Source organism: Furipterus horrens, unplaced genomic scaffold (assembly GCF_987537825.1).
Source record: "Furipterus horrens unplaced genomic scaffold, mFurHor1.1.pri manual_scaffold_3, whole genome shotgun sequence".
Classification (NCBI taxonomy): Eukaryota; Metazoa; Chordata; class Mammalia; order Chiroptera; family Furipteridae; genus Furipterus; species Furipterus horrens.
In genome coordinates, this window is record NW_028327173.1 from 147455165 (window position 1) to 147470272 (window position 15108).

Consider the following 15108-nt stretch of genomic DNA (forward strand, 5'->3'; position numbering starts at 1 on the left):
TTTATTTCTAGGTATTTTTTAATTTTTTGGTGCAATTGTAAACAGGATTATTTTCTTAGTTTCCCTTTTTGATAGTTTGTTATGTATTAGTGTTTAAAAATGCAACTGATTTTGGATATTTATTTTATATCTTCCTATCTTACTGAATTTATTTATCAGTTCTGGGAGTTTTTTTGTGGACTCTTTAGGGTTCTTTATATACAGTATCATGTCATCTTCATATAACGACAGTTTAACTTCTTTTTTCCAATTTGGATGCCTTTTATTTCTTCTTGTCTGATTACTGTGGCTAGGACTTCCAATACTATGTTGATTAAGAGTGGTGAAAGTGGACATCCATGTCTTGTTCCTGATATTAAGGGAAATGCTTTAGTTTTTACCTGTTGAATGTGATATTAGCTGTGGATTTGTCATATATCTCCTTTATTCTGTTGAGATGATAACAGTATAAGTTAATACCATAGTGTTCTAATTCAATATTGCAGATGTTCACTAATCTTTATTTTCTTTTCTAGGGTATTCCAGACAGAATCTCATATGAAAATAGTGAAAAAGTCAGAAATTGCAGGTAATATATTAATGCAATCCCTGCTAAGTCTGTTTTTTATAAAATTTTACTGTGGGTATCTAACCAGGTAATTGATATAGCTTATTGCTTAAAAAGTATAACTTGAGGCATGGGGGGGACAGTTTTTAAAATTGTTGTTAATGTCCTTATGTGATTCTTCTAATGCTTTATCAGTGTATCCTTGAAAACTTTTTAATTTTATTTCATTTTTAGAAACAGAAGCAAGAGAAAATGTTCTATTTATGCAGTAAGTAAGGAAAATGTGGTTCAAGTTATATTTTAAAAGTTGTTTAATCCTATTAAATAAAGTACTTTTTACATTAATATACTTTTTGTTTTTTATTTTTGTGTCACTTTTGTGGAATACTTAAGATTAGTTAAAACAAATTTTTTACAGAATTTAATATAATGTTATATCTGATAAGTATGTGCATTTTAGAGCTTATTCTCTTAAGAGTGTGATGAAATACTCTTTCATATATAAGTCCTTAAATATATCAGCTAGTATAAACAAGAAATACTAATCTAGAGATTTTTAAATTAAATTTATATTTATAACATTAATACATAGGAAAGTAAATATCAGTAGCTCTTGAACAAATGAAAAGATGCTTATCTTGAAAACTTAAGACCAGATTGAGATATAATTTTTAATCCAATCACTCATTGCTAGTTACCTCAGTGCTAGTGGGAATAAATTGTAGAAGACAATTGGCATTATTCCTCAACTGTTGTAATTCTTGTGAATTGTTTGGGGTACAGTTTTTTTAAACACTTTTTAAATTTTAGGAATAAGAATCCAGAAGATAATTATTGTGAGATTACTGGTGAGTATCATTAGAATACTTTTCTTACCATATACCTTTCTCTTTTCCAGATACTTTGATAAGTAATAGCTAAAAGAACCATGAAAAAAAAAAAAAAAGTGTGAAGAGAGCTCTGTTCTTTACACAAAGTTTTAAATTTAAAATTTCGCAAATTTACTTTATTTCTTCCAAACCTGCTGTTCCTCTTGTTTCCTCTATCTTAGACTCCCATTTATTTATTCACTCAAATCAGGCATTGAATAATCTTTAAATTTTTAAAATTTCTTACTTCATTCCCTATTATCTATTTGTCCCCACTCTCTTTCTCTCCTGTTTCCTCAATATCTTACAAATCTGTTAATTTTTCTCTATTCCTTCTTGCCACAGTTTGAATTCAAGTTCCTATTATTCTTTTTTGGGCTATTGTATTTAGTTTCTTAATCCTTCTATTCTATTTTACGTATTTCTAAATCCGATCATATTACCTTCCAGCTTAAAATTATTTAATGACACATTTTTGCTTGCAGGACAAAACCCACACTCCTCAGCATAGACTTAAAAAGGCCCTTGTGATTTGGCTTGTCATCCTCTCCAACCTTATTCCCTTTCCTTTTATAGGTGTCCTTTCCTCTAGCCCATTAAGAACTATTTGCAATTCCCTTGTGGACATTTTTCCTGCCTGTATCCATTGAAATGCTAGTACCTCTACCTGAAGTACTCTTCCTACTACAATTTGCCTAGCAGTCTTCTTGTTTTTCACTTAATTTAGCTTAACTTCAGTGCTATTCAGAATAACCAGTCTGCCCTGGCTGGTGTGGCTCAGTTGGTTGGAGCATCATCCCATAACCAAAGGGTTGTAGGTTTGATTCCCCATCAGGGCATGTGCCAAGGTTGTAGGTTTGCTCCCCTGTTCAATCAGGAACAATCCCAGGTTTAGGTCTGTCTATATAGGAGGCAACTGATTGGTGTGTCTCTCACATCTGTGCTTCTCTCTTTCCCTTCCTCTCTCTCTAAAAGCAATAAAAAATGTCCTCGGTGAAGATCAAAACAAAACAAAGAAACAAACAAAAACACAGTAACCAGTCCACAAACCGTTACAGTCCATGACAGGAGAACTCACACTGGAATGTAAAGCAGCTATGGCAGTAAGCTACTGTTTAGTTTTGGTGACATTTTTTATTAGAAAAGCTTTCCTGATGAAGGAAATAGTATAGAATTTACATTAGGTGCAAGCTCTGTGAACTAGCTGTTCACAGACTGACACCATACATTGAGTAGTAGTACTGGCTTAAATGGAGGCTTCTCTGACAAAACCAAGTTTTGTGCTGTCCTGTGCTGTCACAACACTCCTTTTATTTCTCAGTCTGGTGTAGAATTTATCACATTGTATTTTTGGTATTTACTTCTGGCTCTCTTGTTAAATTAGGAACTCTTTGAGTCCAGAAATTTTGTCTTTTCTTTGTACTTTACTAAATAGTTGTTTAGGGGCACATAATAGGTTCTAAAGCAATATTTGTTGAATAATTCAGTGGAATTTGATAAATAAATAAGGTTTCTAATAAAAAGCCTATAATTCATCATGTTTAATTAAGATTGCTGTAAACTCTTTAAAATGTTCCAAAGATATGCCTTTAAATTTAAGTATTTTAAAATGTATTTCCTTTTTTTAATTATAGCATTTGCAGTCCCGTATTTTTAAAGTAACTGATGAAGAACCTAACAAAAGGAAAGTCAGCCTCTAGGTGATACATACTTTTGTCATTGATTGTAGTTTTTTTCTTTTTCAATAGGAATGAACACATTGCTTTGTGCTCCCATTCAAACCCAGATGCAACAGAGAGAGGTATGAGTTCATGCAAGTGCCTTCATATTTTAATTTCTTAAAAACTCAAAATTTAATGGTAATGGTATGATTTAGAGGTTACCTGCCAAAATGAACCCATGGACTGGAAAAACTTCCTACCCTTCAAGTTAACTAAGGAAAGTTAAATCACTGCCAGCTTAAATAATAGGGAAATATATTAGTTATTTCAGGACTTCTCAAACTTTAATGGGCAAATGAATTATCTCAGGATTTTGTTAAAATATAAATTCTTATTCAGTAGATCTAGTGTGGGCCCTTAGATTATATAGTCCTAACAATCTAGGCATTATTAATGCACTGGTCTATTGGACCATACTTTAAGTAGCAAGGAGTTTGACCATATCCTTAGAAATAAAATCACTGATTAGATTAGAAGAAAATCGAACTCCCAAAAGTACAGAATATACTATAAATTAGCCATCGTGAACTTCCCCGTTTCTAAGTCTTTTTTATTTAGAATTGAGAATGACCTATCTAATACAGTAATTAGAATTTTCATTTTATTTGCATTTGGTATTACCATTCTTTTTTATTTTTAATCATTCTAATGAATGTATAATTAACTTTGAACTTTTAATTTGTCTGAATACACTAAAAGTATTGAAAGACTTTAGAAAAATATTTATAACAAATTACTACACACCACACCATTGATTCAAACACACCAATGCATCATTAAACCATCATTGAAGATTATTTATATAGTACATGTAAAATGCCTTTTTTAAATTTTGCATTTATTTGATTTTTTTATATTTTGCTTTTATTGTAGATTTCAGTTACGGAATACAACCATGAAAAGAAACATTCAAATGATCAGACAGTCATCTTTTCAGATGAAAACCAGATGGATCTGACAGCAAGTCACACTGTGATGATTACCAAAGGCCTTTTAGATGGTACAAAAAGTGAAAAGTCCACCAAGATAGATACCACATCCTTCCTGGCTAACTTAAAGCTTCACACTGAGGATTCAGGAATGAAAAAACAATTAAATTTTTCCATGGATCAAAACACTAATTCAGAAAAGAAAATAAATTTCAATGATTTCATAAAGAGATTGAAAACAGGGAAACCTAATGCTTCTTCTACAGGACCTGATAAAGAAAATTCTGAGATATCTTTTCATTCCAAAGAGTCAAATAGGACCTCTTCTATACATCAGAAGCATGTAACCCTTAATGTAGAAGAAAATAGCAATAATGTGACTAGAATCTTTAGAGAACAAGATGATGGGATGAATTTCACCCAGTGTCATACAGCCAATATTCAGAGTTTGGTTCCCACATCCAGTGAGGCCAGCTTAAGGGAATTTAAAAGTGATAATATTACAGTTTATGGTAGTGACTTGATGGACTTGACAATAAACCACACCATACAAATTTTACCCTCAGCAGATAATTTATCTGAAATAGAAAATCAAATTCAGACTGTCATGGATGTTACAACAGGTTATAGAACTAAAGCTTCAAGAAGGAACGAAGTCTTTGAGAGTAAATCAAATGCTGCTTTTCAAGACTCTTCCTTAAACCCTAGAGGTGAAATACATATTACTAGAAGTAATATTACTGGGGCAGAAACTCGCACAGTCACACAAACTTCTAACCAAGATTTCAGAACATTGGCCATGATCCCAGAATCTGTATGTTCCAGTCCAGCAATTCAAGGTTATAAGACATTTTTGTATTCTAGTTCTAATGATGCCATGGAACTGACCAAGTGTCTTTCAGGTATAAGAGAGGAAAAAAATTTGCTGAAGCATGACAGCCATTGTGCCAAAATGTATCTTAATCCAGATGCCAGCTCTCTTCTCACAGAGAAAACTATTTATTCAGGAGAGGACAGCATGGACATTACCAAGAGTCACACAGTTGCAATAGATAGTCAAATTGTCAAACAAGAGCAGACAAATGTACAGATAGCAGCTATACCAATATCTGAAAAAGAAATGATGCTCCAAAATCACGGAACTGTGTCAAAGGATGAAGAAATGAATGTAAATTGTAGCTCAATTCCTCAAGTATCTAAGGAAAAATTACAACAGGGCCTGGCAAATTCTTTGTCTATTTCATTGACTGGCAAAAACACTGTAGTCTTCACAGGTGAAGATAAGGATTTAACTAAAAGTCACACAACTAATTTAGGAATTCAAACTCCTCTTGCATATGAGGATGTCAGTAAATATTCTGACAACAATAGCGTTTTAAATGAATCAGAAAAAATGACCAAAAGTCATGTTGAACTATCCCAACAACCAAACATAATATCTAAAAATATCCTAACTGACACCTGGAGCAAAGAAAAAGATCAAGTTTTGAAGATTTCACCCTATTTTGATAAAGTTTCTCCTCAGTCAATCAATATTAACCAGGACAATGCAGAGTATAATATTGTATGCTCTGGTGGAGACCTTAATAAACAAGTAGCATTGGGGCATAATAGAAATACCATTTCATGTAAGCAATCTATGTTTCCTACCACAGAACTATTTTCACCAGAAGGACAGTGTGTAATGGAAAATCATAATACTGCTTTTGATAGTCATATAATAAAATCTGTACCAGGCCAGAATTCTAAACTGCCTGAGCCACCGAGGAAAAGTTTAGGTGATCCCACCATTGAGTGTTCTCATGACAATATAATTATTTGTCCAGAAGAGGAGCAAAATATGGATCTAACCAAGAGTCACACTGTTGCCATTGGATTTGGTCCTTCTGAAGTACAAGAACTTGGTAAAACTAATTTAGAAAACAATAACAGCCAACTAACAATAAACAGACATGTAGCTGTAAAAGCTGAAAAATGTTACAAAACTGTAGAAAAATCTGGAATATTTATTTTCAATGATGATACGTTGGAGGACAGAAGTGTACAGAAATCTGGATTTCTGAAAGAAAAGCAAGATGTCAAAATTTGTGGAAGGAAAGGTATTGACAAACTCAAAATTGATAGGACTGTTATATTTTCAGAGGGTGATGAGAATGATATGGATATCACCAAGAGTTATGCATTGGAAATAAATCATAGATCTTTATTAGATGAACATGATTCCCATTTGGTGCCTTTGGCAGGAGCTTCTAAAACTGTTCTGTATGCATGTGGGCAGGATGACATGGAGGTCACTAGAAGTCACACAACTGCCATAGAATGTGAAACTGTCTCACCAGATGAAATAACTACCAGGCCCGTGGACAAAACTGTAATGTTTACAGGTAATCATGATGAACTGGAAATGACAAAGTCCCACACTGTTTTCATTGACTACCAAGCAAAGGAGAGAACTGTGCTTCCAGAGAGATGTGACTTTGAACTATCCAAAAGGAAAAGCTTAGGAAAACTAAAACTGATTCCTCCCGCTGAGGATAATGTTTTCTTTCCAGAAAATGATGAAAGTGACCATTCAGCAGCAAAAGTCAGCCGGCTAAAACTTGGGGAACGGTCTAATAGTGGTCCTATAGAGAAAGCTGTAGCATTAATAGCTGATGAGAACATGGAAATGTCTACATCAACCATTTGGAAAAATGACAAAGATGTACAAAAGCCTGGATTTCTGAATGAACCTCTGTCAGTCCTAAGTCAAAAAAGGAAATGCCTTAGACTCAAAAATGACAAGCCTATTGCATTTTCAAGTAGTGATAAAAATGACATGGAAATCATCCAGAGTTGTACAGTGGAAATAAATAACAAAAGTGCCCTAAAAGATAGAGAAGACTCCCTTTCAGTGCCTTTGGAGGGAACTTCTAAAACTGTTTTTTATACATGTGGACAGGATGACATGGAGATCACTAGAAGTCACACAACTGCCTTAGACTGTAAAACTGTCTCACCAGTTAAAATAACCACTAAGTCTATGGACAATGCTGTAATGTTTGTAGATAATCACAGTGATCTGGAAGTCACCAAGTCCCATAATGCTTTCATTGATTGTCAAGCCACAGAGAAAATACTTCGAGAGTGCCCTAAATTTGGAATAGCAAAAGGAAAAACCTTGGGTGTTTCTTTTCCTATGGATGGTAGCTCTGTTCAAGAAACCACTAAAAAACAAACACAGGCTGTAGAAAACAAAGTTGTTCTTCACGATGAGCAAAAGCATCATGCGATAGCCTATTCTAATACATGGTCTGGGGATCAAGGTGAGATAGAAATTGTCAAATTGCATAGCACTGCTGTGGATGAAAAGGTCATGGGGAAAGTTGTAGACCAGGCGTATGCATTGGAAAAAGCCAAATTTGAAAGCTGCCACTTAAATAGCACAGATAGAAGAAATGTGGATTTTATAAACAGTCATGCACCTGCTATTTGTGGATCCAGCAATAATTATCCCTGTTTACCTAATGTTATTTCCTATTTTGATAATTTGGAGGGGAATGTCATATCCTTAAGCGATAAAGATGAGAAAGCCAGTAATTGCCCAGTGCAAAATGATCTTGCTTATGCAAATGATTTAGCCAGTGAGTATTACTTGAAATCTGAGGGACTGCCTCTCTCTGCTCCTTATTCTTCGTTAGAGAAGGAAAAAGTTATTCAAACTCCTACCAAAGGACAGTTAGACCGTGTCATAGCAGTGCTCAAAGATCAAGACCTGATTAAGGAGCCCCAAAATATATTAGCTAATCAAACTTTAGTATATGGTCAAGATTTGGGGAACATGACGACACTTGATTCAAAGCAAGTATCTTTTAAATTTCCAGAGGATCAAATGGAAGCCTTTGTTCATAATGCAGAACATAGTTTAAAGCAGACCTTTGTTGATGATGTTTGTATTGGTTCTCAGCCTCATCTCTCAAACCAATTAGCTCCGTTACCTCAGCAAGGACAGACTATTGTCAATAAAGATGAAACATTATTGTCTAAAGCTGAAAGTAAGAATATAAATATTGTCATAAGAAATTCCTCTGTACCCACGTGTGAAAACGAATCCATAATGCTCAATAATGAGAAAAAGTTTACTGTAGCCTGTGAAAAAGAACTGAAGGAAAATATCCAAACAGCTAAATGTAATATAGCCATAGATTTCTTGACTAAGCAAGTTGTTCAAACTCATGCCAATCCCAAAGAAACATCAGGTCCTGTAATTGCATCTAGTACTGCAAGTTTTAGTAGTGGCAAACCAAATCTGAATAATCTGAATGAGAAAACTGAAAAGCTTTTGGATTTACAAACTGTTCGTATACCACTTTTTCCGGAACAATTACTTAAATTAGTAAATAAGGCAGAAAATGATAATAGTATAGTGCAAACTACAGAAATATGTAATATGAACACAATGTCCAACACTGTTAAAGATGATAAAGAAAATAATTTTTTTCATAATGGAGCTGAAACCAACTCTCTGCCATTAATGACGTTTGTAAAAGATAAAGTGAGGAGATGTTCTTTGGGAATATTTTTGCCCAGATTGCCAAGCAAGAGAAATTGTAGTGTCACTGGTATTGATGACCTGGAAGAGATTCCGTCAGACACAACTGATTTAAAAAACTTAGAAACTCAGCTGGTCTCTAATAAGGATTTAGGCATTGGATTTATTGCAGCTAAGCTGAACTTAAGTCCATCTCAATATATAAATGAGGAAAATCTTCCTCTATATCCTGGTGATATTAATTCTTCAGACTCTATTAGCACAGAAACTGAAGAAAAGTCTTTGATTGAGACATACCAAAAAGAAATTTCACCATCTGAAAATAAAATGACAGAAACCTGCAATAGCAAAAAAAGAACCTGGATACAGGAAGATGATGATGATATTCAGAATGAGAAAAAAATCAGAAAAAGCGAGATTAAGTTTAGTGATACTGCCCAAGATCAAGAGGTGAGCTCTGCCTTGAACTAAGTAAGGAATGTTCTTTGTTTTTGAAAAATTATGAGTATGCTTTTAATTATTTTTTTTTTAGCCTTGAGTAAGCAGGAATTTGTTATTTTCAATGATAGGGCTGAAGAAATATTTCTTTGTAGAAGAATTAATTGACTAACAGCTAGACTTAAAAACAATTGGAGAGCCCTGGCTTCTGTGGCTCAGTGGATTGAGTGTCGGCCTGCGAACCAAGTGTCACTGGTTCACTTCCCAGTTAGGGCACATACCTCGGTCACAGGCCAGGTCCCCAGTTGGGGGCGCATGAGAGACAACCACACATTGATGTTTCTCTCCCTCTCTTTCTCCTTTTCTCTCTCTAAAAACATAAATAAAATTTAAATTAAAATAAAGTAACCTTGTTAAAAAGTAAATTCATAAAAAAACAATTGGAAGTGGCAGATGGTGACAAAAAATGAAATTGAAAGTAGTTCAAAAATTAATGTGGAAATTATATAATTTTAAATATTTTGTCACCTCTGGTGATTTGTCATGGCTTTGCATATAAAAATTTCCAGGTAGAGTATATGTATGTGGTTTGAAAAGTCATCTTCAGTGTTATAAATATTTGGAGGATAAAAAGCCTTTTTATTATGCAAACTGCATAAGGAAATGCTTGACTGAATTTTCTTGGCTAATGAGAATATGTAGAAACTGAAAGTCCATTTCTTTAGTGGGTAGGAAAATGCCTAGGTCAATCCCAGTATCTCAAAATGAAGTAAGTGAGATTTTGTACTTATGAAAGAGGTCATAGGTATTAAAGGTGAGGGACACTGATTTGGATAATTTGGGAGAAAAACCTGTCATTCAAGCTGAGTTTTATAGGTGGAGAAATAAAGATTAAAAGTATCAGAGGGTCATAGAAAACAAAGTTTAAACTCTTTAAGAAATATGTAAGCTTAGAAGATGATTTCAGTGGTTCTATAAGATGAGGTCTTGATGAAATGGTCTATGAAGCTTTGAGAAAGTAGTTATATAAAATGTATAACTGAATAGATTTGATGAAAATTAGTACTATTTTTTTCAATAAATATTTAGTATCTGCTATGTACTAGATACTGTATAGGTTGCTAGGATACATCAGTGGGAATTTATAGACAAAAATCTGCTGTCATGGAGCTTATTTACATTACAGCATTTAGACAGAATATAACGTCCTCAAAAAATGTAAAGTAGGTAGATGAAAATGACATTTAAGGCTGTAAAGTCATATGGCTAAAATGGTAAAAACAAGACCACATGACTTATTTGACTTCAGCCAAAGGAGTCTTGTTCACCAAGTGAAGGAAGTACTAAAGCCTGGAAATAAGTTTCTTTTCTGTACTCTAGCCAAGGCCACCATGTATAGCCAATATTCTATTCTGGTTTTCTGTAGTGTGGTATCCCTGATCTTGGTGGCTAGTAGATGAATAATTTGATAGCTCATAGAATCTGGCTATAACTAAGATACCTTGCAGAAATAATTTGCTTATATACTGTAATGCACAAAGTTATTTCTGTATATTTTAAAATAAAATTACTTCTAACTCTAAACACTTCATTTGCCTATTACTTATTCTAATTCTTCACTAAGGGAACTCATAAGAGTTATACATAAATTTCATGTTAGAAATATTTCTTGTTAGTGTTCAACAAACAGTCATTGTAAGTATACAGTGTTAAAATTTTGTCCTGATGATGTTCCTTACTTGATCATTTCAGATTTTAGATCACCATGCTGAAGGGGACATAGATAAAAATGCTAACAGTGTATTGATAAAAAGTCTGAGCAGGACCCCATCTAGTTGCAGCAGTTCTCTGGAGTTGATCAAGACTGATGGGACCTCCCTGGATTTCAGCAGTAAGATGATCTTCATGAAAGCTAATCAATACAAGTTATCTGCTTACTTGACTAATAATAAATGTATTTCCATTCAAGAGATGTTTAAAATTTATATAAGCTAACCCTGAGACTGATGTGGCTCAGTGGGTTGGGCATCCTTCCACAGACTGAAAGGTCATTAGTTCGATTGCTAGTGGGGCACATGCCTGGGTTGTGGGCCAAGTCCCCAGTTGAGGGTGTGTGAGAGGCAGTCAATTGATATATTTCTCTCCCTCCCACCTTCTTCTCTCTCTAAAAATAAATAAAAATAAAGTTTGTATAAACTTTTTAGGGGTTATAAATAGTTAATAAATAAAATAATACTTTGTTTATGTTTGATTCTTAGTTTAATAAATTGAGAAGTGAAGTACTACACTAAGTAGAACAATTTCCTTCAGAGGCTTTACTCAGTTGAGAAAACATTGAATGGAGCCTTAAAACTGTAGCATACTTTGCCCTACAAATGAATGTCTTTCCAACAAGATCCTAATGGATAGCTTCAGCAGCGTGAACCACACATAAGCTTGAATGATAACTAAAATTAAGTTTACAATTTAATTTTGACTTGTTCATCACCTAAATTTGCCTTACTTCTAGCACACCGCAATAGTCAAATGGAATCACAGTTTCTCCCAGACACTCTTTGTGAAGAGAGCTTGAAGGAGGTATGTTAAAAGTACTCCTCATTTCTAATGCAACTAATATACTTGTTTTTTTCTTTAATTTTTAAAAAATGTTGAAATGTTTTAAATATACAGAAGATGAGTTTTCTCTGTTAAGAATCCAATATAGCAGTTAATTATATGGTGTAGAAATAATGACTAGAAGATCTAAGTTTTGTTGTTTTTTTCACCCAATTGTACTGTTACTGAATAATCTCATGTATAGCCTACAGATATCTGGATAGTATTTCCATAAATATATGCAAAGAACTTGAAGTTATTTACAAACAAATGCGGTGGTTATAATCAAAATGAGCTCACCTTGAATGGTCATGCAAACTTTTTCTTTCCTCAGAAACTCAAAGATGGGAGAATAACAATAAAGGAGTTCTTTATACTTCTTCAAGTCCACATTTTGATACAAAAACCCCGACAAAGCACTCTCCCAGCCAAAGTAAGTGCAATTTCTTGGTTACATCAGTTAGAATATACTGTACTTATTTACTAAACTCTGTCAAGCAAGCATTTATTGAGTAACAAAAAAGAACCAAAGGAAGCAAATATTTCTTTAAGTTTTTCTATAATAGGTACATTTGTGGTTAGCATAAAAGTTGATTTTTTTTTTAATACAATGAATTTTCATAAGGTGAAATTTTTTCTCATTTCTTGACATCTTTTTGTTTTTGATATATTTTCATAAATATATGCTCTTTCCTATTATAAAAATCTAAGAATAGCAGTTTTTAATGAACATTTTTCAAAATAAATATGTAAGATCAAGAATATTTTAATAATAGAATCAAACTTAATTTAAAAGATTAATAAAAAACTAATAACACTTTCATAGAAAATTTTTTTCTCTTAAATCTGTCGAACATTTACAAAAATTAGTTATGCCCTTGGCCTCTGAGAAAACATTAGCATATTGAAAAAAATGGAGATTTGATGGACCACATATCTGATCTTAATCCAATAAAATTAGAACTAATAAAAGGACTAAAGATTCTTTAGCTTCTTAGAAATTAAGAAGTACTCTTCTAGGTTTTATATCAAAGAGGAAATCGAAACTATTTAGAAAGCAAAATAAAGGAGATCGTTTAATACCAAATCTATGGGACATACAGCAAAAATGATGCTTAACAGGAAATTAAGAGCCTTACATATCATTGTTACAGAAGAGAGTCTAAAAATAAAGGAATTATTAATACTCACTTTAAGAAATTGGAGCAATAAAATAATATCCATAAAAAATCAGAAAGACAATACAGGTATATGATAATGCTAATGGATTTTTAGGTATTGCATTACTTTAAATAATGTGTAGCCTTTTTTTTTCCCTGCTTTGTTGAGTTATAATTGATCAATAATGCATAGCCATTTTCAAATCACTTACAATTCCATGTGAGTGGAACATCTACAGTTTCCCTAAACATTTATGGGAAATGGACTTTGACCTCAGAGACTTGAATTCAGATTTCAACTTATAGCTTTACTGGGTATAAAAATTTTAATAGCATATTCAAATTTTTCTTTGTAGAACTTATAGCAATAGGCACTCTGAAACTTGGAATAGTTCTTAAATATGGTTTGTCCTCAAAATACCAGTTTTGAGGGACTGATTTTTTTTTTCAGTTTACTATAAATACACAGCCTACTCCAGAAGACTTGTTGTTAAGTCAGTATGTTTACCGACCCAAGATACAGATTTACAGAGAAGATTGTGAAGTTCTTCGCCGCAAGATTGAAGAGTATGAAAGTTTTCATTTTTTATGTTTGTTGGATGCATGAATAATCTGTGTGGTAAGGTTTTGATTAGAACAACACTGCATTGGCCTGCAAACCAAGTGTCGCTGGTTTGATTCCCAGTCAGGGCACATGACTAGGTTGCACGCCAGGTCCCCATTTGGGGGCACGTGAGAGGCAACCACACAGTGATGTTTCTCTCCATCTCTTTCTCCTTTCCCCTCTCTCTAAAAACAGATAAATAAAATAAATAAAATAAAGTAACCTTGTTAAAAAAAATTAAAAAATAAAAAATAAAAAGAACAACACTGGCATAGAAAAAAGTTGATGGCATTCATTAGTAATGTGATACAGTATGTTTATAGAAAGAGTTTTTGGCTTTCAGATCAAAGCTCAATCCTGGCTGCAAAACTAACTGTGTAACATTATATAAGCCATTTAACCATTATTTCTACATCCATAAATTGCAGATGATAATACCTACTCAGCAGGTAGATATGAAAAGTAGAAAATAGAGTATGTAAAATGTTTTCATGCCATTTTTAGCAAAAAAGTATGTCCTCGATGAACAATAATTATTAGATTATGATATCATAAATTGATTGCAAAGGAACATCTTCAAAAGAGAAATATCTCTTTAGAGATTTATATGTAGTGCCTAAAATCAAGAATGCCTTTGGGTTTATAATTTTATCACATTTGCCCTTGATTTTCATGTATAAAAGAACATGGTTTTACTCAGATTATAGCTTAGTACTTTGGTATATATAGATGCTGCAGACTAATTTACAAATTAGGTACAGTATACTTAGATTCCCACAGACAGATCAGGACTTGTGGTCCAAATCATGTTTATATCATACTTATCTAACCTGGCTGCTGTGGCTCAGTGGATTGAGCATTGGCCTGCAAACCAAGTGTTGCTGGTTTGATTCCCAGTCAGGGCACATGACTTGGTTGCACGTCAGGGCCCCAGCTGGGGGCACGAGTGAGAGGCAACCACACAGTGATGTTTCTCTCCCTCTCTTTCTCCTTTCCCCTCTCTCTAAAAATAAATAAACAAACAAATAAATAAATTATTTTTAAAAATTATTTTAGAAGAAAAGATATAAACACAAAGGCTTTAAAAATAAAATAAAATAATCCAACTAAATTTGGGCCAATCTAACAAACAAAAGAAATAAAATAATCTTTTAAGAAGTATATGTAGTTTTAAAAATAGAGGCTTGAGATGCTATTAAATTATTACACTGCAGATTTGCCTGATTCTGGCTTGTTTATTCAACAAATACATATATTGAGCACCTACTATGTACTAAGTACTGGGGCTCTACACTGAACAAGACAGACAAATTTCTTCATGTTGTATAAATGAGTTGGACATCTCATGATTTGTCTGAGAATGTTTTATTTTGAATGAAATACAATGAATAGCCTGTTTAGATGTGCTCTGCTATTTGATTTTGCACTTCTGTGCTTGTATATAATATCTTTTAACTCTGGTAGAAATTTACTTCTCCTGCTTATTAATAAGAGATTAATAGATATCTTTGCTGCTTTTATAAATGCTATTATGTGAAGGTGAGATAGAACTTTGAACTGAATTGGGAACTTTTATTTAAAAATAATAATTACAGCCATGGTTGGTGTGGCTCAGTGGATTGAAGGCTGGCCTGCGAGTCAAAGGTACCCGGTTTGATTCCCAGTCAGGGCACATGCCTGGGTTGGAGGCTGGGTCGCCAGTTGGGGCCATGTG

General features: G+C 33.4%; 1 protein-coding gene across 1 annotated transcript in view; it reads left to right on the top strand.

Annotated features, from left to right (window-relative positions):
• The window catches only part of KNL1 (kinetochore scaffold 1), a 53910-nt gene that overhangs the window by 23619 nt on the left and 15183 nt on the right, over nt 1-15108 (top strand). Inside the window, exons 6-14 of the mRNA XM_090270418.1 lie at nt 516-568; nt 782-815; nt 1358-1395; nt 3165-3217; nt 4011-9047; nt 10788-10926; nt 11545-11612; nt 11965-12063; nt 13242-13357. Of these exons, the coding sequence (XP_090126544.1) occupies nt 516-568; nt 782-815; nt 1358-1395; nt 3165-3217; nt 4011-9047; nt 10788-10926; nt 11545-11612; nt 11965-12063; nt 13242-13357 (5637 nt within the window). The remainder of the gene's footprint in view (nt 1-515; nt 569-781; nt 816-1357; nt 1396-3164; nt 3218-4010; nt 9048-10787; nt 10927-11544; nt 11613-11964; nt 12064-13241; nt 13358-15108) is intronic.